Source organism: Triticum urartu, chromosome 2A, assembly GCF_056163025.1.
Source record: "Triticum urartu cultivar PI428250 chromosome 2A, HENAU_Tu73, whole genome shotgun sequence".
NCBI classification, from domain to species: Eukaryota; Viridiplantae; Streptophyta; class Magnoliopsida; order Poales; family Poaceae; genus Triticum; species Triticum urartu.
In genome coordinates, this window is record NC_141874.1 from 182,781,834 (window position 1) to 182,803,865 (window position 22,032).

The 22,032-nt window shown below is 49.3% G+C and overlaps 1 protein-coding gene across 1 annotated transcript; it reads left to right on the forward strand.

Moving 5' to 3' along the window:
• Nucleotides 1–17,211: 17,211 nt before the first annotated feature.
• Nucleotides 17,212–21,877, forward strand: BRD4 (bromodomain 4). The gene is made up of 5 exons (XM_048699844.2): nt 17,212–17,625; nt 18,430–18,479; nt 18,840–18,917; nt 19,596–20,220; nt 20,572–21,877. Exons 1-5 carry the CDS (start codon nt 17,212–17,214, stop codon nt 21,391–21,393), a joined length of 1,989 nt encoding a protein of 662 aa, XP_048555801.2. The 3' UTR covers nt 21,394–21,877.
• The last annotated feature ends 155 nt before the right edge of the window (nt 21,878–22,032 follow it).

The following is a 22,032-nucleotide window of genomic DNA, read 5'->3' on the forward strand; positions in this document are numbered from 1 at the left end:
GCTCGAAGATTACCGAGTGGCTGTACAGATTGGCGGTGGCAATGATGAGGTGGCCATGAAGCATTTGCCTCTCATGTTAGAGGGCTCAGCCAGAGCGTGGCTAAATCAGTTGGCACCCAGCAGCATTTACACTTGGGAGGACCTCTCCCGAGTGTTTATCACAACCTTTGAAGGAACATGCAAGCGACCTGCAGGCCTTACAGAGTTGCGGTCTTGCGTGCAGAAGCCGAATGAAACTCTGAGGGAATACATCCAGAGGTGGATCACACTGCATCACTCGGTTGAGAATGTGCCAGACCATCAAGCAGTTTGTGCCTTCAAGGAAGGCGTTAAATACAGAGAGTTGAATCTGAAGTTCGGTCGAACTGGAGAGATGTCTCTGAATCGGATGATGGAGATTGCCACCAAGTACGCTAATGGTGAAGACGAGGACCGACTCCGGAGTGGCAAGCACAAGGCAGTCGCCCAAGAAACCGGAGGGAACTCCAGTCGGAAACAGAAGCGGAAGGGCGAGCCAGCCGCTCCTGGGGAGGCCCTGGCCGTAGCCCAGGGAAACTTCAAGGGAAAACCCAAGGGCACCTGGAAGCCCAAGAAAGTCAAGGATCAGGATGGAAACGATGTTTTGGATCTGCCATGTCACATCCACACCAAGAAAGATGAAGAGGGTAATTTTATTTACCCAAAACATACCACTCGGCAGTGCCAGCTCCTAATCCAGCAGTTCCAAGGCAAGCAGTCCAAGGACAAGGAAAAAGAGTCGAACAGAGTTGAGGACAAGGAAGACAGTGACGATGGATACCCCCAAGTCAATTCCACCCTGATGATTTTTGCCGATGTCGAAAGCAAAAGTCGACTGAAAGTCATTAACCGCGAGGTAAACATGGTTGCTCCGGCAACGCCCAGTTACCTGAAGTGGTCTCAGACTGCCATCACATTCGACCAGTCTGATCACCCTACGCACATTGCCACCCCTGGGAGGCAAGCTTTGGTGGTCGACCCAATTGTCGAAGGCACTCGACTGACCAAATTCCTGATGGATGGTGGCAGTGGCCTGAACATACTGTACGCTGAAACTTTGAAAGGAATGGGCATTCCGATGTCCAGACTCAGTACCAGTAACATGAGCTTCCACGGAGTCATTCCTGGGAAGAAAGCCCAATCACTCGGCCAGATTGCTCTTGATGTGGTTTTCGGTGATTCAAAGAATTACTGCAAGGAAAAGTTGACATTCGAGGTGGTGGACTTCCAAAGTGCTTATCATGCCATTTTGGGAAGGCCAGCTTACACACGCTTCATGGCCCGACCATGTTACGTGTATCTCAAACTGAAGATGCCTGGCCCCAAAGGTGTGATCACTATTACGGGCAACCGAAAGAAAGCAGAAGAGTGTTTTCAGAAAGGCTCGAAGATCGCTGATGCTCAGATGGCAGTGGTCGAGCTGCAAGAGTACCAAAAGACTGCCGATCCGAGTGAATTGCTACGAGCCAAGAAGCCTACTTCAGAATCAGCTTTTCAGTCGTCCGGTGAAACAAAGCCAGTCCACATTCACCCGACCGACCCCGATGCTGCCCCGACTCACATCTCAACGACGCTCGACTCCAAATAGGAAGAAGCGCTCGTCCAGCTCCTCCGTGAGAACTGGGACATCTTCGCATGGAAGCCCTCTGACATGCCTGGAGTTCCCAGAGGGCTGGCTGAGCACCGTCTACGAGTCGACCCAAAATTCAATCCTGTGAAGGAACATCTTCGACGGTCCGCCGTCCAGAAGAAGCAAGCCATTGGCGAGGAGGTAGCTCGGCTCTTAGCAGCGGAGTTCATCCGAGAGATTTACCACTCCGAGTGGCTCGCCAATGTCGTCATGGTCCCCAAGAAGGACAAGTCACTTCGCATGTGCATTGATTTCAAACATATCAATCGGGCCTGCCCGAAAGATCATTTTCCTCTCCCTCGCATCGACCAAATAGTCGACTCGACTGCGGGGTGCGAGAGATTGTCTTTTCTAGATGCCTATTCCGGGTACCATCAGATCCGTCTGTATGGACCCGACGAGATCAAAACAGCTTTCATCACTCCATTCGGATGCTTATGTTACGTCACCATGCCGTTCGGCCTCAAGAACGCCAGAGCCACGTTCATGAGAATGATTCAGAAGTGTCTACTCACTCAAATCAGTCGGAATGTGGAGGCATACATGGATGATATTGTGGTCAAGTCACGGAAAGGTTCCGACCTGCGGGCTGACCTTGCTAAAACCTTTGCCAACCTCAGGAGGTATGATATCAAGCTCAATCCATCAAAGTGCACGTTCGGAGTTCCAGGTGGAAAGTTACTCGGTTTTCTCGTTTCCGAACGGGGGATCGATGCCAATCCTGAAAAAGTTGGCACCATACTCCGGATGAAGCGTCCTGTACGCGTGCACGATGTCCAAAAGCTTACAGGCTGCTTGGCCGCTCTAAGTCGATTCATTTCTCGTCTCGGTGAAAAGGTGTTGCCTCTTTACCGACTGATGAAGAAGTCTGACAAGTTCGAGTGGACTCCAGAAGCTGACGCAGCATTTGCAGAGCTCAAAGCTCTGCTCTCCACCCAGCCGGTGCTTGCTGCCCCAATCAGCAAAGAGCCTCTGCTGCTTTACATTGCAGCCACAGGACAAGTTGTCAGTACAGTACTTACGGTCGAGCGGGAAGAAGAAGGAAAGGCCTTCAGAGTTCAGCGCCCAGTCTATTATCTGTCTGAAGTTTTGACCCCTTCAAAACAAAGATACCCTCACTATCAGAAGCTTGTATATGGGATTTACATGACCATGAAGAAGGTTGCACATTACTTCTCTGACCACTCCATTACAGTCGTCAGCGACGCCCCACTGTCAGAGATTCTGCATAACAGAGATGCAACTGGTCGAGTGGCCAAGTGGGCGAATGAAATCCTTCCCTTAGATATCAAGTTTGAAGCAAAGAAGGCTATCAAGTCCCAAGCAATCGTAGATTTCATCGCCGAGTGGATTGAACAGCAACTTCCGACTCAAGTTCACTCGGAGCACTGGACCATGTTCTTCGATGGATCTAAGATGCTGAATGGTTCCGGTGCTGGGGTAGTTCTAGTCTCCCCCCGAGGAGATAAGCTCAGATATGTTCTCCAGATTCACTTCGATTCCTCCAATAATGAAGCAGAATATGAAGCACTTTTGTATGGGTTGCGCATGGCCATTTCACTCGGCGTCCGTCGCCTCATGGTCTATGGCGACTCAGATTTGGTAGTTAATCAGGTGATGAAGGAGTGGGACGTCAGAAGTCCGGCTATGACTGGTTATTGCAATGCAGTGAGAAAGCTAGAAAAGAAATTCGAGGGGTTGGAGCTTCATCACATCCCCCGACTGAAAAATCAGGCAGCTGACGATTTGGCAAAGATAGGCTCCAAGAGAGAAGCCATTCCCAGCAACGTGTTCCTGGAGCACATTCACTCGCCGTCGGTCCAAGAAGATCCTTTTACAAAAGAAAACCCGCAGCCGAAAAGTGCCATAGATCCGACTAAAGTCGAAGTTCCTGCTGTAGTCGACCTAATCATGGAAGTCTTGGCAATCACTCCCGACTGGACGATACCGTACATCGCGTATATCCTAAGGAAAGAACTCCCAGAGGATGAGGAAGAGGCTCGACAGATCGTCTGCCGATCCAAGGCCTTCACAGTCATAAAGGGGCAGTTGTATAGAGAAAGCGCGACTGGAATTGGTCAGAAGTGCATAACACCAGAAGAGGGTCAGATAATCCTTGATGATATCCACTCAGGGACCTGTGGTCACCATGCGTCCTCTCGGACCATTGTGGCTAAAGCATACCGAGCGGGATTTTACTGGCCTAGAGCAAATGAGATGGCAAAAGAGATAGTCGACAAGTGTGGAGGGTGCCAGTTCTACTCCAACATGTCACACAAGCCTGCATCAGCCCTGAAGACCATTCCACTCGTCTGGCCCTTTGCTGTCTGGGGACTAGACATGGTTGGTCCACTGAGAACAGGCAGAAGTGGTTTCACTCATGTGCTTGTGGCAGTTGACAAGTTTACCAAATGGATTGAAGCTAAGCCTATCAAGAATCTCGATGCTTGCACTGCTATCAGTTTCGTCAGAGGGCTAACATTCAGATATGGAGTCCCGCATAGCATCATCACTGACAATGGGTCAAACTTCGATTCGGACAAGTTCAGAGCTTTTTGCGCCTCTCAAGGCACTCGAGTCGACTACGCATCGGTCGCCCATCCCCAGTCGAATGGACAAGCTAAAAGAGCAAATGGTCTGATTCTCAAAGGACTAAAGCCTCGACTGATGCATGATCTCAAGCACGCGGCAGGTGCTTGGGTCGACGAGCTTCCGTCAGTTCTGTGGGGATTGAGGACCACCCCTAACCGGTCGACTGGAAGAACTCCATTCTTTCTGGTTTATGGAGCCGAAGCAGTTCTGCCAAGTGATCTTCTTCACAACGCGCCCCAAGTCGAGCTTTACACCGAAGATGAAGCAGAACAGGCCCGACAAGATGCAGTCGACCTCCTAGAAGAAGAGAGGGAGATGGCCATGATCAGATCGACCATTTATCAGCAAGACTTGCGTCGATTCCACGCCTGGAATGTGAAGAGCCGAGCCTTCCAGGAAGGAGATTTGGTCCTCCGAGTGGATCAACAGAAACCGCACAAACTTGCTCCTACTTGGGAAGGCCCTTTCATCGTCACCAGAGTCCTCCACAATGGAGCATATCACCTCTACAATGTTGATCACCAGATCGACGAGCCACAAGCTTGGAATGCGGAACTACTCCGCCCATTTTACACTTGAGTTCTCCCTTGGACGAGATGTAATAAGAAAAAATTTCTCCAGTTCATTTTTACCAAAGACAAGAGCGTCCCAATAATTGCTGTCACTCTTGTTTACATACGAAATCCCCCAGTGGGTGACTTAGCTGCGAATCCGTTTCGCCTAAGTTTGAAAAATCCTACCGAGTGGAGAGCAATCCTCCCACTCGGGGGCTTAGCTGCAGTCCAGTACTCGCCTAAGTTCTCCCACTTAGAGACTTAGCTGCAGTCAGGCACTCGCCTAAGTTTGAAAAAATCCTACTGAGTGGAGAGCAATCCTCCCACTCGGGGGCTTAGCTGCAGTCCAGTACTCGCCTAAGTTCTCTCACTTAGAGACTTAGCTGCAGTCAGGCACTCGCCTAAGTTTGAAAAAATCCTACCGAGTGGAGAGCAATCCTCCCACTCGGGGGCTTAGCTGCAGTCCAGTACTCGCCTAAGTTCTCTCACTTAGAGGCTTAGCTGCAGTCAGGCGCTCGCCTAAGTATATAAAAATCCTACCGAGTGGAGAGCAGACCTCCCACTCGGGGGCTTAGCTGCAGCCCAGCGCTCGCCTAAGTGTTTAAAAATCCTACCGAGTGGAGAGCAGACCTCCCACTCGGGGGCTTAGCTGCAGCCCAGCGCTCGCCTAAGTGTTTAAAAATCCTACCGAGTGGAGAGCAAACCTCCCACTCGGGGGCTTAGCTGCAGCCCAGCGCTCGCCTAAGTGTTTAAAAATCCTACCGAGTGGAGAGCAAACCTCCCACTCGGGGGCTTAGCTGCAGCCCAACGCTCGCCTAAGTGTTTAAAAATCCTACCGAGTGGAGAGCAAACCTCTCACTCGGAGGCTTAGCTGCAGCCCAGTGCTCGCCTAAGTACAAGACACAACCCAATCCGCGAGTCGACTGCTACCTTCCCCTTCAGAGTTGCGCTGCAAATACAAAGTTATTCCGAGTGAAGATCAAGATCCACTCGACGAATCAAACCATGAAGATATTCAACGAGAAATCAAGATCAGATAAAGCCTAAAAGGTCCCAGACCTCAGATCAAAGTACTCAAGCCCTCGGCTCGGCGGAGTTTAACGGTTACAAATCCACTCGGCATTCCGAGGCAAATTTAAAGTGAAGCATAAAAGTTTTTTCATTCCTCAGGAGGAGGACTGGAAGGGGCGACGAACTCGTCCAAGTCGATCCCATCTGTGATACGAGTGGCAGCAGCAATAAAAGTCTCCATGAAGTCCTGAAAGTTGTGCTTCCTGGTATTGGCAACTTGGATGGCGGCTAGCTTTTCTTCTCGCGCCTCCTTGCAATGGACGCGAACCAGAGACAGAGCGACATCAGCACCACATCTAGCAGAAGATTTCTTCCATTCCACCACTCGCCCCGGGACTTCATTCAGTCGGACCATCAGGGACTCGAGGTCGCTCTGAAGTGTTGTTCCGGGCCAGAGTGATGTGTCGATCCGCGACATCGCAACCTTCAGCCGAGCAAGATAATCAACGACGCTGGTAACACGAGACTCCAGTCGGAGCACGTTCATAGCAGCCTCGTCCTTCACAAGAGAATTGGCGGGATCCAAGCCTGGCTCCACTCGACTGGTTTCCTCTTTGAAGCTCTGGTAGAATTCTGCAAACACGATTCAAGAATAAGACAGTGGCCGTACGCGGGCTCGGCAACTACAAGACAGCCGGGTTGGAATAATTACCTTCGAGCATGATAAACAGCTTCTTGGCGAGTCCTCCGAGATAAGCCTCCAGATCTTTTACCTTCCCCGCCAGCTCGCCCGCCTTGTCGTGCAGAGCCATCTTCTCCTTCTTCAGTCGACTGGCATCTCGATTAGCTGTCTCGAGAGCAGTTTTCAGTCTGGAGTTCTCCTGTTCAAGAGTTCCGACCGAAGCCAGCTTCTCTTCTGCGAGCTTCGTTTTGCTCGAGGCCTCCTTCTGTGCCTCTGCAAGGTCTTGGTCCTTCTTCTTCAGAGCTTCCTCCAGTTTATCTGCGGCGCGTCGAGTGGAACCAACATCAAGAATGGACAAGAAAGAAAAGCCACCCGTTAAGAATGGAGAACCTCACCAGCCATACCTTTTGCTTCTTCTTGCGCCTTCTTCAAATTCTCCTGAGCAAGCTTCAAGTTAAGGTTGAGCTGGATCTGCTGATTCTCCAACTCAGTATAGCGAGCTACAAGTTCGCAAGATTTATGTAAAAAGAAAAATTAGTCGACAGACGTCCAAGATAAGTTGCTTCCGAGTAACTAAGAGACAATGATGATGTTTCTAAGACCACAGCCGAATCAAAAACATTCGACAGTAGTCTCGGGGACTACACCCAGTGGGTGCACTCAGCGTGCCCCCACTGGTTCGACCAAAAAAAACAAAGAGAAATACAACTACAACAACACAATGTAAAGACTACAGTCGACTGCCAGCAGTCCACCGTAGTCTCGGGGACTACACCCAGTGGGTGCACTTAGCGTGCCCCCACTCGTCCAAGGATTGGCAGACACACCCAGTGGGTGTACAGATACAGATACAAAAGATCTTCGGAAAAGAGACTCTTCAAACATCATATCATAACAGACCAAGTGTTGAGTCGACTGACCTGGACGTTGCTCTGAAGAGCCGAACTCGCGTCATAGGCTGCTTGGCTGGCCTCCCGAGCCATCTTCACTTGCTCCATCATGATCCTCGCCTGGCGTATAGCCTCCTTTGCAGTAGCCGCTTGGTCCTCAGGGACGGGGTACGCAGCAAAAAGCGAAGGTGGATCCGCAGTCGACGACGAGGGCCGCGCACTCGCCAGAGGAACGGCGAAGGTCACAGAAGCCCGAGTGGTGTCACCACCATCCCGAGCCACGGCCTCAGACGCCGGAGCGGATTGGGGGGTCTTGTCAGCCGACGCCCTCTTGTGCCTCCTCACTCTCAACGGACCGTTGTCGTCGTCATCCGGGAGGTCGATAACATGAGGAGGGGCTACAAAGGAAAAGTTCAATCGACCAGAGTTGCAATAAATGATCAGTCGACTCAAAGCAGAACGTCAGTAATCGTACCAGGGTTGGAGGTAACAGCATCCTCCATCTCTTGGTCGTCGTCCTTGGCGGAGACCTCAGAAGTAGCAGCGCTGCAAATCTTGAAAGTCAGTCAGTTGGCTCAATGAATCGACCAAGGATCTGTCCATGGTCGACGAAGGAAAGCAAGTTTTATTATTACCCGGAGATGGTAGGGACAGCTATCTTCATCTTGGGCAGAGCCTTGGGCGGCTTGGACAGCGTCGTGCGTGGGTGCTTGGGAACCTTCCCAGTCGGCGTAGGAGAAGAGGTCCGAGGGCGTTTCGACGACTGCACAACAGAAGCAGTCGCCTTGCCACGTTCCCGCGCTGGGTCGTGTGTGTGCTTGGACCGCCCCTCTGGGCGAGGGGGTTCGACCTCCTCCTCCTCCTCTTCACTGGAGTCAACGTTGTCGTCTCCCTCTCCTTCACCGTCGGACTCCCACTCGCCTTGGTCGTCCCCACTCTCACCTCCGCTCGCCTCCCCTTCCTCAGTTGGCTCCTGAGCCCCGTTGGGCGTCGAGTACATCTCGGTGGTCGCCTGGAAAGCAATAGACAAGACGAAAGTCAATCGACCAACTCAAAGAAGACCAATGCAGAATACAAGGTTTCAGTCGGGAGCATAAAGACATACCTGGTCCACTTCATACGAGTTGTCGAGTGGAGTTACCCTCCTGGCTCCTCGGGGGTTGTCTTTGTTCCTCGTGATGCTCGACAGCCACCCCTCCAGCATCTCGTCGGTGACCTCCTCCGGGTGGATCCGAGTGGTGTCATCGAGACCCGAGTACAACCACATCGGGTGGTCACGGGCCTGGAGCGGTTGGATGCGCCTCTGGAGGAAGACCTCCAGCAGGTCCATCCCAGTCACACCCTCACGGACAAGCTCGACCACTCGACCGGCCAACACTTTGACTTGGGCCCTTTCCTCCGGCGTCACTTTCAGAGAAGCGGGTTTTTCAGCTCGGTCGAGGGAGAAAGGAGGAAGACCAGTCGACTGTCCTGGGGTTGCCTGGTCCTGACAGTAGAACCAGGTCGCCTGCCAACCACGGACCGACTCCGGGAAAGTAATGGATGGAAAACAGCTCTTCCCCCTCGTCTGGATCGCCAAGCCCCCGCACAACTAGATCACTTGCGTCCTCTCGTCACTCGACTTGTCCTTCTTGACCGATTGAGAACGGCAGGTAAAGATGTGCTTGAAAAGTCCCCAATGGGGGCGGCAACCCAGGAAAGCCTCACACATGGAAATGAAAGCGGCAAGGTATACAATGGAGTTGGGAGTAAAGTGGTGGAGCTGCGCTCCGAAGAAGTTCAAGAAGCTCCGGAAAAAAGGATGGGGCGGCAGAGAAAACCCTCGGTCGATGTGGGTGGCTAGGAGCACGCACTCACCGTCGCGGAGTTGAGGTTCGATCTCTCCCCCCGGAAGACACGCGGCTTCGTGGGGAATGACTCCCCCCTCGACCATGTCGTCGAGGTCCTCTTGCCGGAGCACCGACGGCATCCAGTCGCCCTGGATCCAGCCTTTGGGCAGAGCGGTCCTAGAGGAAGATCCGCCCCGAGCAGACCTCTTCCCTTTCCCCGCCGCCGCCGCCTTCTTCGCGCGCTCCAGAGCAGTCGTCTTGCCCTTCACCATCGTCGCTGGTGAAATCTCGAACGGGCTTGCGGCGCTAGGGTGAGAACGGAGGTGGCGGAAGGACTTGCGAAGGGAGAGAGGAAGGAGAAAGGAGGAGAAGAGAGCACACTGCTTGGAAACCCCGAGCCGGCGATTTATAAGGGGCCGCTCCCAAGTGGCTGACTGGTAGGCCCAAACTATCCAGTCAAATCCCGCAGCGGACGCGCGCGCAGTACGTGGAGAAAAAGGCGACGCGGGGATCGAGGAGCTTCCGCTTTATCGCTTTCGATTACTGCGGCCGCTCCCGTCCCGCGCGCTTCCCAAAATCCGAAATCCCACGACATTCGCGGGCTGCAGAACAACTTGTCAAAACGGAAGACCCCGCCCGCGCCGACGCTCGGTATGTCACGAATAAAGAAATTCACTCGACAAAAGGCCTAGAATGGATCAAGGCGACTGAAAAAGGTTGGCAACGTCATCCGTGACGATTGACCCGAAACGAGGCGCTCACGTAGCCCAAAGAACCAGTCAGAAAGATCTCCAACTCTTTCCCCACTCTAACCTCGATCCATTTGGTGGCTAATGATGAAGCCATGTACCTAGGGTAGGGGCACGGGCCTGTCCAAAGAGCCCTACCCTGAGACATCCCTAGGAGAAGTCACCTTTCAATCGACTTGAAGGTATCCCACTCGACGGGATCAAGACACTCGACCAAGAAGCTATCACTCGACCATGAAGCCAACCACTCGACTGCCAGGAGACCTATAGTCACTCCGCAGGCAAACGGTCAGCTGTTAAGTAGTCTTTATGGTCATTATAGCACTTTATTAGGGGCGTTACCAGTAACGCCCGACCTCAAATGTACCTTAAACCCTACATTACTGAGGGCAGGAGGGGGCCGGCGAACTCTATATAAGCCACCCCCTCCTCAGTATGAAAGGTTCGCACCCCTGTGATTCACACGCCAGTAATCCAGTCGACCGCCTCCGGGCACCGAGACGTAGGGTTGTTACTTCCTCCGCGAAGGGCCTGAACTCGTACATCTTGGTGTGCTTACAACTTCCCAATAGCTGAGATCTAGCCTCTCCATACATACCCCCCTACATCACTGTCAGAGTTAGAACCACGACAGGAGGCGCCCTAGGGTTTCCCCTAGGGGGCGGCGGCTAGGGCAGATTGGATCTCCCTAGGGAAACCCTAGGGAGACTTGCCCCCAAGCCAAGCAGGTGGAGGCTTGCCTCCCAAGCCAGGTGGAGGCGCCCCACCTCCCCAAGTAACATGGGAAAGAGTGTGGGGGCACACATCCCCTTAGTGGGCTGGTTTTCCCCCTTCCCTTGGCCCATGATGCCGTGCAACACTTTCCGGGGGCCCCGAAACACCTTTCGGGCATGCTGGCCATAGCCTGGTACCCCCGGAACACTTCCGGACTCTAATACCCTTCGTCCAATATATCGATCTTCACCTCCAGACCATTCCGGAACTCCTTGTGACCTCTGGGATCTCATCCGGGATTCCGAACTACCTTCGGTAACCACATACAATTTCCCATAACAACTCTAGCGTCACCGAACCTTAAGTGTGTAGACCCTACGGGTTCGGGAACCATGCAGACATGACCGAGACATCTCTCCGGCCAATAACCAATAGTGGGATCTGGATACCCATATTGGCTCCCACATGTTCCATGATGATCTCATTGGATGAACCACGATATCGGGGATTCAATCAATCCCGTATGCAAATTCCCTTTGTCTATCGGTATGTTACTTGCCTGAGATTCGATCGTCGGTATCCCCATACCTTGTTCAATCTCGTTATCGGCAAGTCTCTTTACTCGTTCCGTAACGCATGATCCCGTGACCAACTCCTTAGTCACATTGAGCTCATTATGATGATGCATTACCGAGTGGGCCCAGAGATACCTCTACGTCATACGGAGTGACAAATCCCAATCTCGATTCGTGCCAACCCAACAGATACTTTCGGAGATACCCTTAATGCACCTTTATAGTCACTCGGTTACGTTGTGACGTTTGGCACACCCAAAGCATTCCTACGGTATCCGAGAGTTGCACAATCTCATGGTCTAAGGAAATGATACTTGACATTAGAAAAGCTTTAGCAAACGAACTACACGATCTTGTGCTATGCTTAGGATTGGGTTTTGTCCATCACATCATTCTCCTAATGATGTGATCCCGTTATCAACAACATCCAATGTCCATGGTTAGGAAACCACAACCACCTATTGATCAATGAGCTAGTCAACTAGAGGCTCACTAGGGACATGTTGTGATCTATGTATTCACACATGTATTACGGTTTCCGGTTAATACAATTATAGCATGAACAATAGATAATTATCATGAACAAGGAAATATAATAATAAGAATTTTATTATTGCCTCTAGGGCATATTTCCAACAGAGACAACATACATCTCATCAAAATATCGAACGAATACCAAATTCACATGACTACTTATAGCAAGACTTCTCCCATGTCCCTAGGAACAAATGTAACTACTCACAAATCATATTCATGTTCATAATCAGAGGGGTATTAATATGCATAAAGGATCTAAACATATGATCTTCCACCAAATAAACCAACTAGCATCAACTACAAGGAGTAATCAACACTACTAGCAACCCACATGTACCAATCTGAGGTTTTGGGACAAAAATTGGATACAATAGATGAACTAGGGTTTGAGAGGAGATGGTGCTGGTGAAAATGTTGATGGAGATTGACCCCCTCCCGATGAGAGGATCGATGGTGATGACGATGGTGATGATTACCCCTCCCGGGGGGATATTTCCCCGGCAGAACAGCTCCGTCGGAGCCCTAGATTGGTTCCGCCAAGGTTCCGCCTCGTGGCGGCGGAGTTTCGTCCCGAGAGCTTGCTTATGATTTTTTTTCAGGGCGAAAGACTTCATATAGCCAAAGATGGGCACCGGGGGCCCACAAGGCAGGGGGCGCGCCCAGGGGGGTAGGGCGCGCCCCCACCCTCGTGGATGGTGGGTGCCCCCCCTCTGGTGCTTCCTTCGCCCAATATTTTTTATATATTCTGAAAATGACTTCCGTGGAGTTCCAGGACTTTTGGAGTTGTGCAGAATATGTCTCTAATATTTGCTCCTTTTCCAGCCCAGAATTCCAGCTGCCGGCATTCTCCCTCTTCGTGCAAACCTTGTAAAATAAGAGAGAATAGGCATAAGTATTATGACATAATGTGTAATAACAACTCATAATGCAATAAATATCGATATAAAAGCATGATGCAAAATGGACGTATCAGCGACGTGTCTGGAAGATAGCCGGCACTAGATGGAGCTCCCAGCAAGGTCGCAGAGGTCGGGGAAACTCGAGAGGCAGCAAATCGACCGCAACGACAGATGGTCGGAAGCGAGAAAGATGAGCTCGATTCAGTCGATTTTGGGCATCATCCATCGATCTAGTCAGCATTTGAGCTTTTTGGGGCACAAAGGCCCTGGTAGACAAGGTTTGGTAACGAGGACTAGAGGCCAGCCGCATAGATGCAAACGGTTAACCTTGTCTGTGTGCTCTGGACGCCGGAGTGAAGCAAGGGCAGGAGGAGGACATGTGGGCTCTAGGGAGGCGTGGATGGACCGGGTGTTGGGGAACGTTGCAGAAAACAAAAATTTTCCTACGGTTTCACCAAGATCCATCTAGGAGTTCATCTAGCAACGAGTGATCGCATTGCATCTACATACCTTTGTAGATCACGCGCGGAAGCGTTCAAAGAACGGAGATGAGGAAGCCGTACTCGACGTGATCCAAATCACCGGAGATCCTAGCGCCGAACGAACGGCACCTCCGCGTTCAACACACGTACGGTCAGCGTGACGTCTCCTCCTTCTTAATCCAGCAAGGGGGAAGGAGAGGTTCAGGAAGATGGCTCCAGCAGCAGCACGACGGCGTGGTGGTGGTGGAGCTGCAGTACTCCGTCAGGGCTTCGCCAAGCTCTATGGAGGAGGAGGAGGTGTTGGAGAGGGAGAGGGAGGCACCAAAGGCGTGGGGGTGAGAGGCCCTCCTTCCCCCCCACTATATATAGGGAGCCTAGGGGGGCGCCGGCCCTAGGAGATGCAATCTCCTAGGGGGGGCGCCGGCCAAGGGGTGGGGGGCTTGCCCCCTAAGCAAGGGGGCGCCCCCTTTAGGGTTTCCCCTACCCTAGGCACATGGGCCCTAGGGGAAAGTGGCGCCCCAGCCCACTTTGGGCTGGATCCCTTCCCACTTTAGCCCATGGGGCCCTCCGGGATAGGTGGCCCCACCCGGTGGACCCCCGGGACCCTTCCGGTGGTCCCGGTACAATACCGGTGACCCTGAAACTTGTCCCGATGGCCGAAATAGCACTTCCTATATATAATTCTTTACCTTCGGACCATTCCGAAACTCCTCGTGACGTCCTGGATCTCATCCGGGACTCCGAACAACTTTCGGGTTACTGCATATACATATCCCTACAACCCTAGCGTCGCCGAACCTTAAGTGTGCAGACCCTACGGGTTCGGGAGACATGTAGACATGACCGAGACATCTCTCTGACCAATAACCAATAGCGGGATCTGGATACCCATATTGGCTCCCACATGTTCCACGATGATCTCATCGGATGAACCATGATGTCGGGGATTCAATCAATCCTGTATACAATTCCCTTTGTCTATCGGTATGTTACTTGCCCGAGATTCGATCGTCGGTATCCCAATACCTCGTTCAATCTCGTTACCGGCAAGTCACTTTACTCGTACCGTAATGCATGATCCCGTGACCAGACACTTGGTCACTTTGAGCTCATTATGATGATGCATTACCGAGTGGGCCCAGTGATACCTCTCCGTCATACGGAGTGACAAATCCCAGTCTTGATCCGTGTCAACCCAACAGACACTTTCGGAGATACCCGCAGTATACCTTTATAGTCACCCAGTTACGTTGTGACGTTTGGTACACCCAAAGCACTCCTACGGTATCCGGGAGTTACACGATCTCATGGTCTAAGGAAAAGATACTTGACATTGGAAAACTCTAGCCAACGAACTATACGATCTTGTGCTATGTTTAGGATTGGGTCTTGTCCATCACATCATTCTCCTAATGATGTGATTTCGTTATCAATGACATCCAATGTCCATAGTCAGGAAACCATGACTATCTGTTGATCAACGAGCTAGTCAACTAGAGGCTTACTAGGGACATGTTGGTGTCTAAGTATTCACACATGTATTACGATTTCCAGATAACACAATTATAGCATGAATAAAAGACAATTATCATGAACAAGGAAATATAATAATAATCCTTTTTATTATTGCCTCTAGGGCATATTTCCAATACCGGGTAGATGAGGCGGACCGAGCGGCACAAGTAATATGGTTGGGGTGACCTAGGCTTGCCGGAGAGCGGCCCGCGTGGGTCGGAGATGGTTGCTTACGGTCACTCGTATGTCGTCGACAATCCACCAATCGATGTGCAAGTGAGGGGGTTGGCCGCGCCGAGTGACGAAGATCATTGATCATTCCGCTCGGCGATGCGGGCTCGGGATGAAGCGGGATGGCGCGGTTCCTGTTTGCTGCGTGCACGACGAGCGGCGCCAGCAACAAGAGAGAGACAGATATTAACAGGTGATTTTTTATTTTTAATAGGTGGGCCCATTTCTCATTGATCAAATACAACTCGTCCACGTCAGCATTTGATTGGGAAAAACCAGCCATGGACGTTTTTGACTGGTATGAAATAGTTGAAGGGGTGAAGGGAGCATAAATAAACATTAGGGGGTTACGTGAACCACCAAATTTGTTCAGAGTAGTAAAATGAACTTTCAATGTAGTATAAAAGATTTCATAGGAAAAGATTTCTATAAGATCCAATCCTATGAATCAAAGGATCAACAAAGAAAAAATCTTAAGGATTTCAATCCTCCAAAAATACTACAGAATTCCTTTGAATCAAAGGAGTCCTGGTGTTCTGAAGTGAAAAACTTGGTACTACTGTTTTTTTCTTGTATTTTCATCTTCCTATGGTTGTACTTTAATTGTGGTACCGGAATGCACAGCTTTTAGGTGACCGCAATTTGAAAGGGTTTTAGGCGACCGAGACCATGATAAGTGCCCCTCTGCGCATCGTATTTCGTTTTGCAAAATGGCAATCAAAATGTCGACTAGAAATGGAGCTCTAAATAAATCCTTTGACAAAAGCCGGAAAATGAGAAAAAGGAGAGTGATCTTGCTAAAGGAAAAGAAAAGGAAGTAGTAGCTCTGCAATTTCTACTCCAAAATTTAGAATTCATGCTCGGCTCGGCATTCAGGCCCTCGTTCAAAGAGCTAGAATACCTTAGAGCATCTCGAGCACCCCTAAAATGGGCAGTTGACAAAAAAGCCTTTTAAGCTCTAAAATTAGGCTCTAAAAACCGTCTATCCGAAGACTATTCGAGTTTGAAGAACCATTTGAAAATTATGTGTGCCAGCCCAGATAAAAATTCACGCGTGGAGAACCTTGCTTGGAGCCATCCCTTGCCTTGTAATGAATAATCTTTGCTATCAAACTATCTTTACAACATTTTACAGTGAAATCTTATTGAAAACTACTTGTAAATTCCTTATGTTTATCGTTGGGTTCAACACTCCTATTTATCGAAAAAGGTTACGATAAATTCTCTATGCTTGTGGGTCATCAGCGCCCCATGTTCGGTGGCTCCTCCAGTTGTATAGGGTTTGCCGATAACGTGCTCCAGTTGGGTAACATGACACATGACCAAACACGTCGCCATGAGCCGAGTTGTGAGAGCTCAAGAATGAGCGACATCACCCAAAGCTTTACAGGGTCCGCTTCGCCATCTATGGCCCCCCTAAATGACCAATAGAGACCGCGGGTTCGCTGTCTAAGACTTTACACATTTTATTGAGAAAAATGTGCATCGATGTTGTGGGTTATTTCAAATAAATAAATAAAAGAGGGTATTCGTAAGCGGCGAGTGGTCTTAGCAAGACTGCAAGCACGATTATAGCTTGCATCGCTAGCTCTCCAAATGACCAATAGAGACCGCATGTTAAGTGTCTAAGACTTTACATGTTTTTCTAAGAAAATTGCACATCGATACTATGGGTTACTTCGAGGGGGAAAGGGGGGGGGGTCGTAAGTGACGTGGGTATTAGTAAGATTGCAACCACGATTAGAGCATCACCAGCTCGACATGGCAGCCAAACGTCGCGTTGTGGTTGGTCAGCAACTTTTTTGCCACACCGCGAAAAGTTTATACCCATGTGTTACATTTTGAAAGCTTGTGGACCAAACAATCACATGCGAGCCAAATTTATGTTATACTACACAATCTATTAGTTTTTTTAAGGGTCTGCAAGTATTTTAGGACAACTGCTCAAGATGCTTTTACCAAAAAAATCCTACATTTACGGGCAACGTACAATCTGCCCGTAGGTCTTACCAAAGTTCATGCTTTTACGTATACATGAGAAAAATATAAACATCCTCTGACAAAACTCTCACTTACAAAAGCCAGACATGTTCATCATAGACCCGCTAAGGGAGGGAAGGGGAAAAAAATGCGATGTGCGTTGTTGCCTCGTCTCAGTCACTACATAAGTAGCGAAGCGAGTAAAAAAGGCGTTGCGTGACAGTGGCGTGGGCCTCCACCACCGCACGTCCTAGATTAGCACGAACCCAGAATAGTAGAAGAATCTAAAATCCAAAACCCACGCCAAAAAAGAAAAGAAAACAATGGGCGAGACAGGGCACCGCCCGCCCAGGCGCCCAGCCCACTCCCAGAGACGGAAAGAAAGTGGGGAGAGACAGAGGCCGACCGCGACGACCCTGCCCGACCGCCTCCCTCCGCTTCCGACTCGTCCTATTCCTGGCTCGGCCTCCCCTATCGCCTCGCCCGTCCGCGATCGCATGCCGCCCCGACCCAAAAAAAAGGGCGACCGATTTCCTCGGTGCCCGGGCGAGGGAGCGCCCCGTCCGATGGTGGTTGTGGTGGTCAAGCAGGAGCAGGACGACGACGCGGCCGCCGCCGCCTGGGGCACGTGGGAGGAGCTCGTGCTCGGCGGCGCCGTCCTCCGCCACGGCGCCGCCGACTGGCACGCCGTCGCCGCCGAGCTGCGCGCCCGCTCCCCGTGCTCCTTCTCGCCCAAGGTCCGCCCCCCACCGCCGAACCCTAGCCTGACACTGCTCGGTTAATTACGATTACCGGCCGCGTGCCTGTAATGCCGCTTCGATAAGGGTGGATTAGGGCATATATTCATTTTTTCGTATTATTAGGGATACCGAAATGTTATCCTTGGTGCTGGCTAGGGTTTCGTGATCATTGCTGGAGATACACTCTCGGGGTCGTTGATGTAATATGGTTTCGTACGGATGCAGAGCAAATGTTTGGTAATCATTTTAGAGACAGTGATTAGGCTGTCATTTAGAGATTGTGCTTAGGCTGCCATTTTAGAGACTGTGATTAGGCTGTCATTTTAGAGATTGTGATTAGGCTGCCATTTTAGAGATTGTGCCGTTGGTTGGATGATCATGAGTTCCACGTTCTGAAAATGCAGCAAATGATGACTTGAACCAAACGAGTTGAATCAACCCCCAACCACCATCCACCGATGAAATGTGGCATAATTTCTTCATTTCTTTGTGAGGAAGAATGTGGTACAATTTCAGTTGGTCCTGTATTATATAATTACAGTACGACACAGGTTGCACAATTTTTGCTCGCTTTGGTACCAATTACCAAGGGCAATTTGTCCAACAGTTTGGATATGTGGGAGCTTTGTGCCTATACGCCGAAACATTTTGAACACCCGCACAGTTGGTTTTACAGATCAAAGTATTTGCAATTTTGGAATTGTGTGGGGAGCAGGGAACTTGAATCCCTTACGGCCTGTCCCATCTCATGTTTGGAAGAAGTTACGGTATTGATTGGTTGGCTGTTTTTCTTGTTTGCAGGAATGCGAAGCAAAATTTTCAGAGATTCAAGCACGCTACTCTGCATGCGAGTAAGTGTTACCCATCCCTGTGATGTCTGTGCTAACTTGTCCACGTTAATGATCTTCCCATTTAGTTTGAGGTTGTGTATGCTACATACCATGATGTATTCCAAGGACAATGTTTGACTTTTTGGTAGAAGAATTTTCAATGTTAATCTATCATGGGCACTGGGCAGGACTGGTAATCAGAAGAAGAAATATATTCAATGATGATTATCAACATTCTCATATGCAAATTTTAGTATCTTAGCCAATATGCGCAGAACATTTCAACTGACTGTAGTTTAACATAGATAGTTTTGTGTTCTATAGCGAAGTAACTTTTACAATGATGTAACAATACTTAGCATTGTATTTGCTTCATTGCAGTGCTTGGTTTGAGGAGCTTCGCAAGCAGAGAGTTGCTGAATTGAAAAGGGAGCTGAGGAAATCAGAAAGTTTTATTGGGTTAGTACTTAGTATGTCAATATACACCTTGTTCTTGATTTTTTTTTGGCATTTTCACATGTAATCTTCATAATTTGTTTTGGATATATTTTAGTTACTTGTTGTCCTGCACGTGCAATGCACGTCTTTCTCTATACATAATGCATCAGCTAAACTAGCCGTTGACCAGATGACTGAAAGAATGTTAGAAGTTGATTAAAAATAGCTCCTCTGAAATCGTCTTTGCTGATAATTAGTCATTAGTTTTTCTCATATAGACTGAAGTTCAAGGAAATGTATGAAGGGAAGGGCATGAGGCAGGGGAGAGAGATGGAGGGGCTGGGAGCACTTTTTGAAGAATTTAAATTTTGATAAATAGAACCAAATAAAAATGCAAAACATTAGATTAATCATGTTATTTAGTGGGGTTAATTATATGGCTTATTTAAACCCTCTTTGAACTTAAGACAAATAAAACATAATTAGCAGTCATGAGAAAAAGTCCCACCTTGTTAACGTCGTTGATCAGGTTTCATGGATGGTTAAGATGATCAGTATCCCAACACAACCTTTACTTCATGGAGTATTGTCTGTCATCTTGAAGCCAAGTGAAAGTTATCTTAGACACTACTTATGCCATCTGTGTGGAAATTTTTCTTTTTGTTTAATAATGTGCGATTTGGCTTTTCCCTGTTCCAGGTCCTTGCAGTCTGTGATCGAGAGTCTCAGCAATAGCAAACATGATAATGGTAATAACTTAGGATGTCACACTGAATCATGTTCACACACTGAAAATGCAGCTGATACTACTTCCTCGAGCAAAGAATTGTCCAAAGACAGATCATCCGCTGCTAGTTTCACAGAGGAAGCAAGCAACAGTCAAAAATCTCAGAAAGTTCAAAATACATCAGCAGAGACATTATCAAAGCCCCATGCTGAAAAGAAGCTCTGTGCCAAAGATGGTTTGCTTTGGGGCTCTAGAAAGAGAAGGGGATTGAGGGATAAAAGGGCTATTCTGATGGCTGTTGATAGTAGCAGAGATGGTGAAAATACATCTACGCCATGCATACAGGGAGAGGGTTCCTCTGAGGGCTGCATGAAGAAATTGAAAACTCCAAAGATAGAGCCTGGTGTATCTGTGTGCAAAGCTCCATGCGTACAGAGAGAGGTTCCCTCTGAAGGCTGCATCAAGGAACTGAAAACTCCAAAGATAGAGCCTGGTGTATCTGTGCGCGAGGGAGCAAAACCAAAATTGGCAGATATTATGAATAGTATATCCGCTCAAGGTGACTGTAAGATGTTGCAACACCAAATTGATATCCAGGTATTTAATCAGTCTTGTATCACTATTGCTTCAGTGGGCGTTTTAAATTGTAGTCTTATCTTCTACAAAAAATTTATTGGAGTTGCCCACTATTTGTTCTGAGAGGATCAAGAAAGTCAGATCTTTGTGGACATAGTGAATTTCCTTTTTGTTTTCTTATTACCTGAGTTATGCTTACAGTTAGTTAGTGTGGGCAGATTGGGTAAACTGTACGTGGTAATATTATATGCTCTGAAAGAGAACTTTTAAGTGGCTCAAATCTTCTGTACAGTTGATCTATTCTAGAGATGAATATAATAGCACAGGTACTTCTGATTTTGTCATCTTATGTCCAATTGTTTCCATCTACAGCGGAAGAGAGCTAGATACAAGAAGATGATCCGTCAGCATATGGACTTCCGAATCCTTCGTTCAAAGATAAAGAGTGGTGCTATCTCTTCTGCCAAGGAGCTCCTAAAAGACATGCTCGTGTTTGTGAATAATGTCCTTACTTTTTTTCCAAAGGCCACACTGGAGCACATGGCTGCAATCGAACTTCGAGGTCTCATATGCAAAACGTGGCAACAGAGTTCAGTCGTTCTCTCCATGAGTTGTGAAGCAGCAGGGATAGCTAGTGACCCTGTAATCAAGAAGACCAAGGCAAGGATCGCTAGTGGCCCTGTAATCAAGAAGACAGCTGCTGAGCCTGTACTAAAGAAGACCATGGCAGCGATAGCTAGTGAGCCTGTAATAAAGAAGACAGTGGCTGGGATAGCAAGTGAGCCTGTGATGAAGAAGACCGGGGCAGGGATAGCTTGTGAGGCTGTAATCAAGAAGACTGCTGCAAGGGTAGCAAGTGACCCCATAAGCAAGAAGGCGGCGGCAGGGGCCACTAGTGCCCCTGCATCCAAGAAGATTTCTCGAACATTGCCGCCAATACGTCACGTGCCTCGTGATGCAAAGAGAAGCAAGGTTTCCTCAAGGGAGACTGGAAGCACTGTCAGTCAGGGTGAGAGCGAGACCAGGGACGTCCCCGCCATTGCAGCGGCAGCAGCCGAGGAAGAAACCGTCGAGAGAAGTGCGCCCGCCGCCAAGAAGCGAGGGGTCGGGCGGCCTCCAAAGAGTGGACAGAAGCGTGCTGCACCGCCGCCGCAAGACAGTCCTAGCAAAGGCAGGAAGAGGAGTCGATGGTGACAGGGAGAAGCGACGCGGCGGATATGCAGAAGTGTTGTGTACAAATCCTACAAGGAGGTCCTAGAGTAGCTCCATCCGGTGTTGTGTACCACCCTGTCAAAGACTAGGTCAGGGAATCAGGATGTTTTGTAACAGGAAGGAGTGGTAGTCTTCCTGGTGTTTTGTTCAAGGTCAGCTAGATGAAGCGCAGCTTTTTGCCTGTAGAGATGTGATCCGAGTTGTTAGGCGCTATACATATGTCTGTGTTATATAACTGTATGTAATACCCATAGAACTTTCGTTGGTCAAGTATATGGCATCGCAGAATTTTGGAGACAAGTGTTGATGTCTGTAAGAGTCATTTGTTTTTGTTCGGGGACTGGAGCAAGATTGTCAAGAGTAGTGTACTTGTTTTTTTAGTGGTAAGAGTTTTTTCTTTTTGAGTGTAGAGTGGTAAGTCAAGACTCGAGAGCTCGAGAGTAGGTTTTTTTTTTTTTTTTTTTTTGAGACAAGACTCGGTAGTAGTATTGAAATTAATCTGAAATTGAAGCAACTGGTGGGTTGGGGCCTCCACATTCCTGGGCCGCGCGGGGGGGCCGAGGGAGGGAACCAAGAAACAAACTGAGCGGAAAACCCGGTCGTGGCAGGCAGCCCAGCCGA

Bases quoted from the DNA above. Each gene is read 5' to 3' on its own strand.
- BRD4 (XM_048699844.2), top strand. From the start codon at position 17,212: ATGGGCGAGACAGGGCACCGCCCGCCCAGGCGCCCAGCCCACTCCCAG. The intron at 17,626-18,429 runs GTCCGCCCCCCA...TCTTGTTTGCAG, and splicing joins CGTGCTCCTTCTCGCCCAAG to GAATGCGAAGCAAAATTTTC. The intron at 18,918-19,595 runs GTTAGTACTTAG...TCCCTGTTCCAG, and splicing joins AAATCAGAAAGTTTTATTGG to GTCCTTGCAGTCTGTGATCG.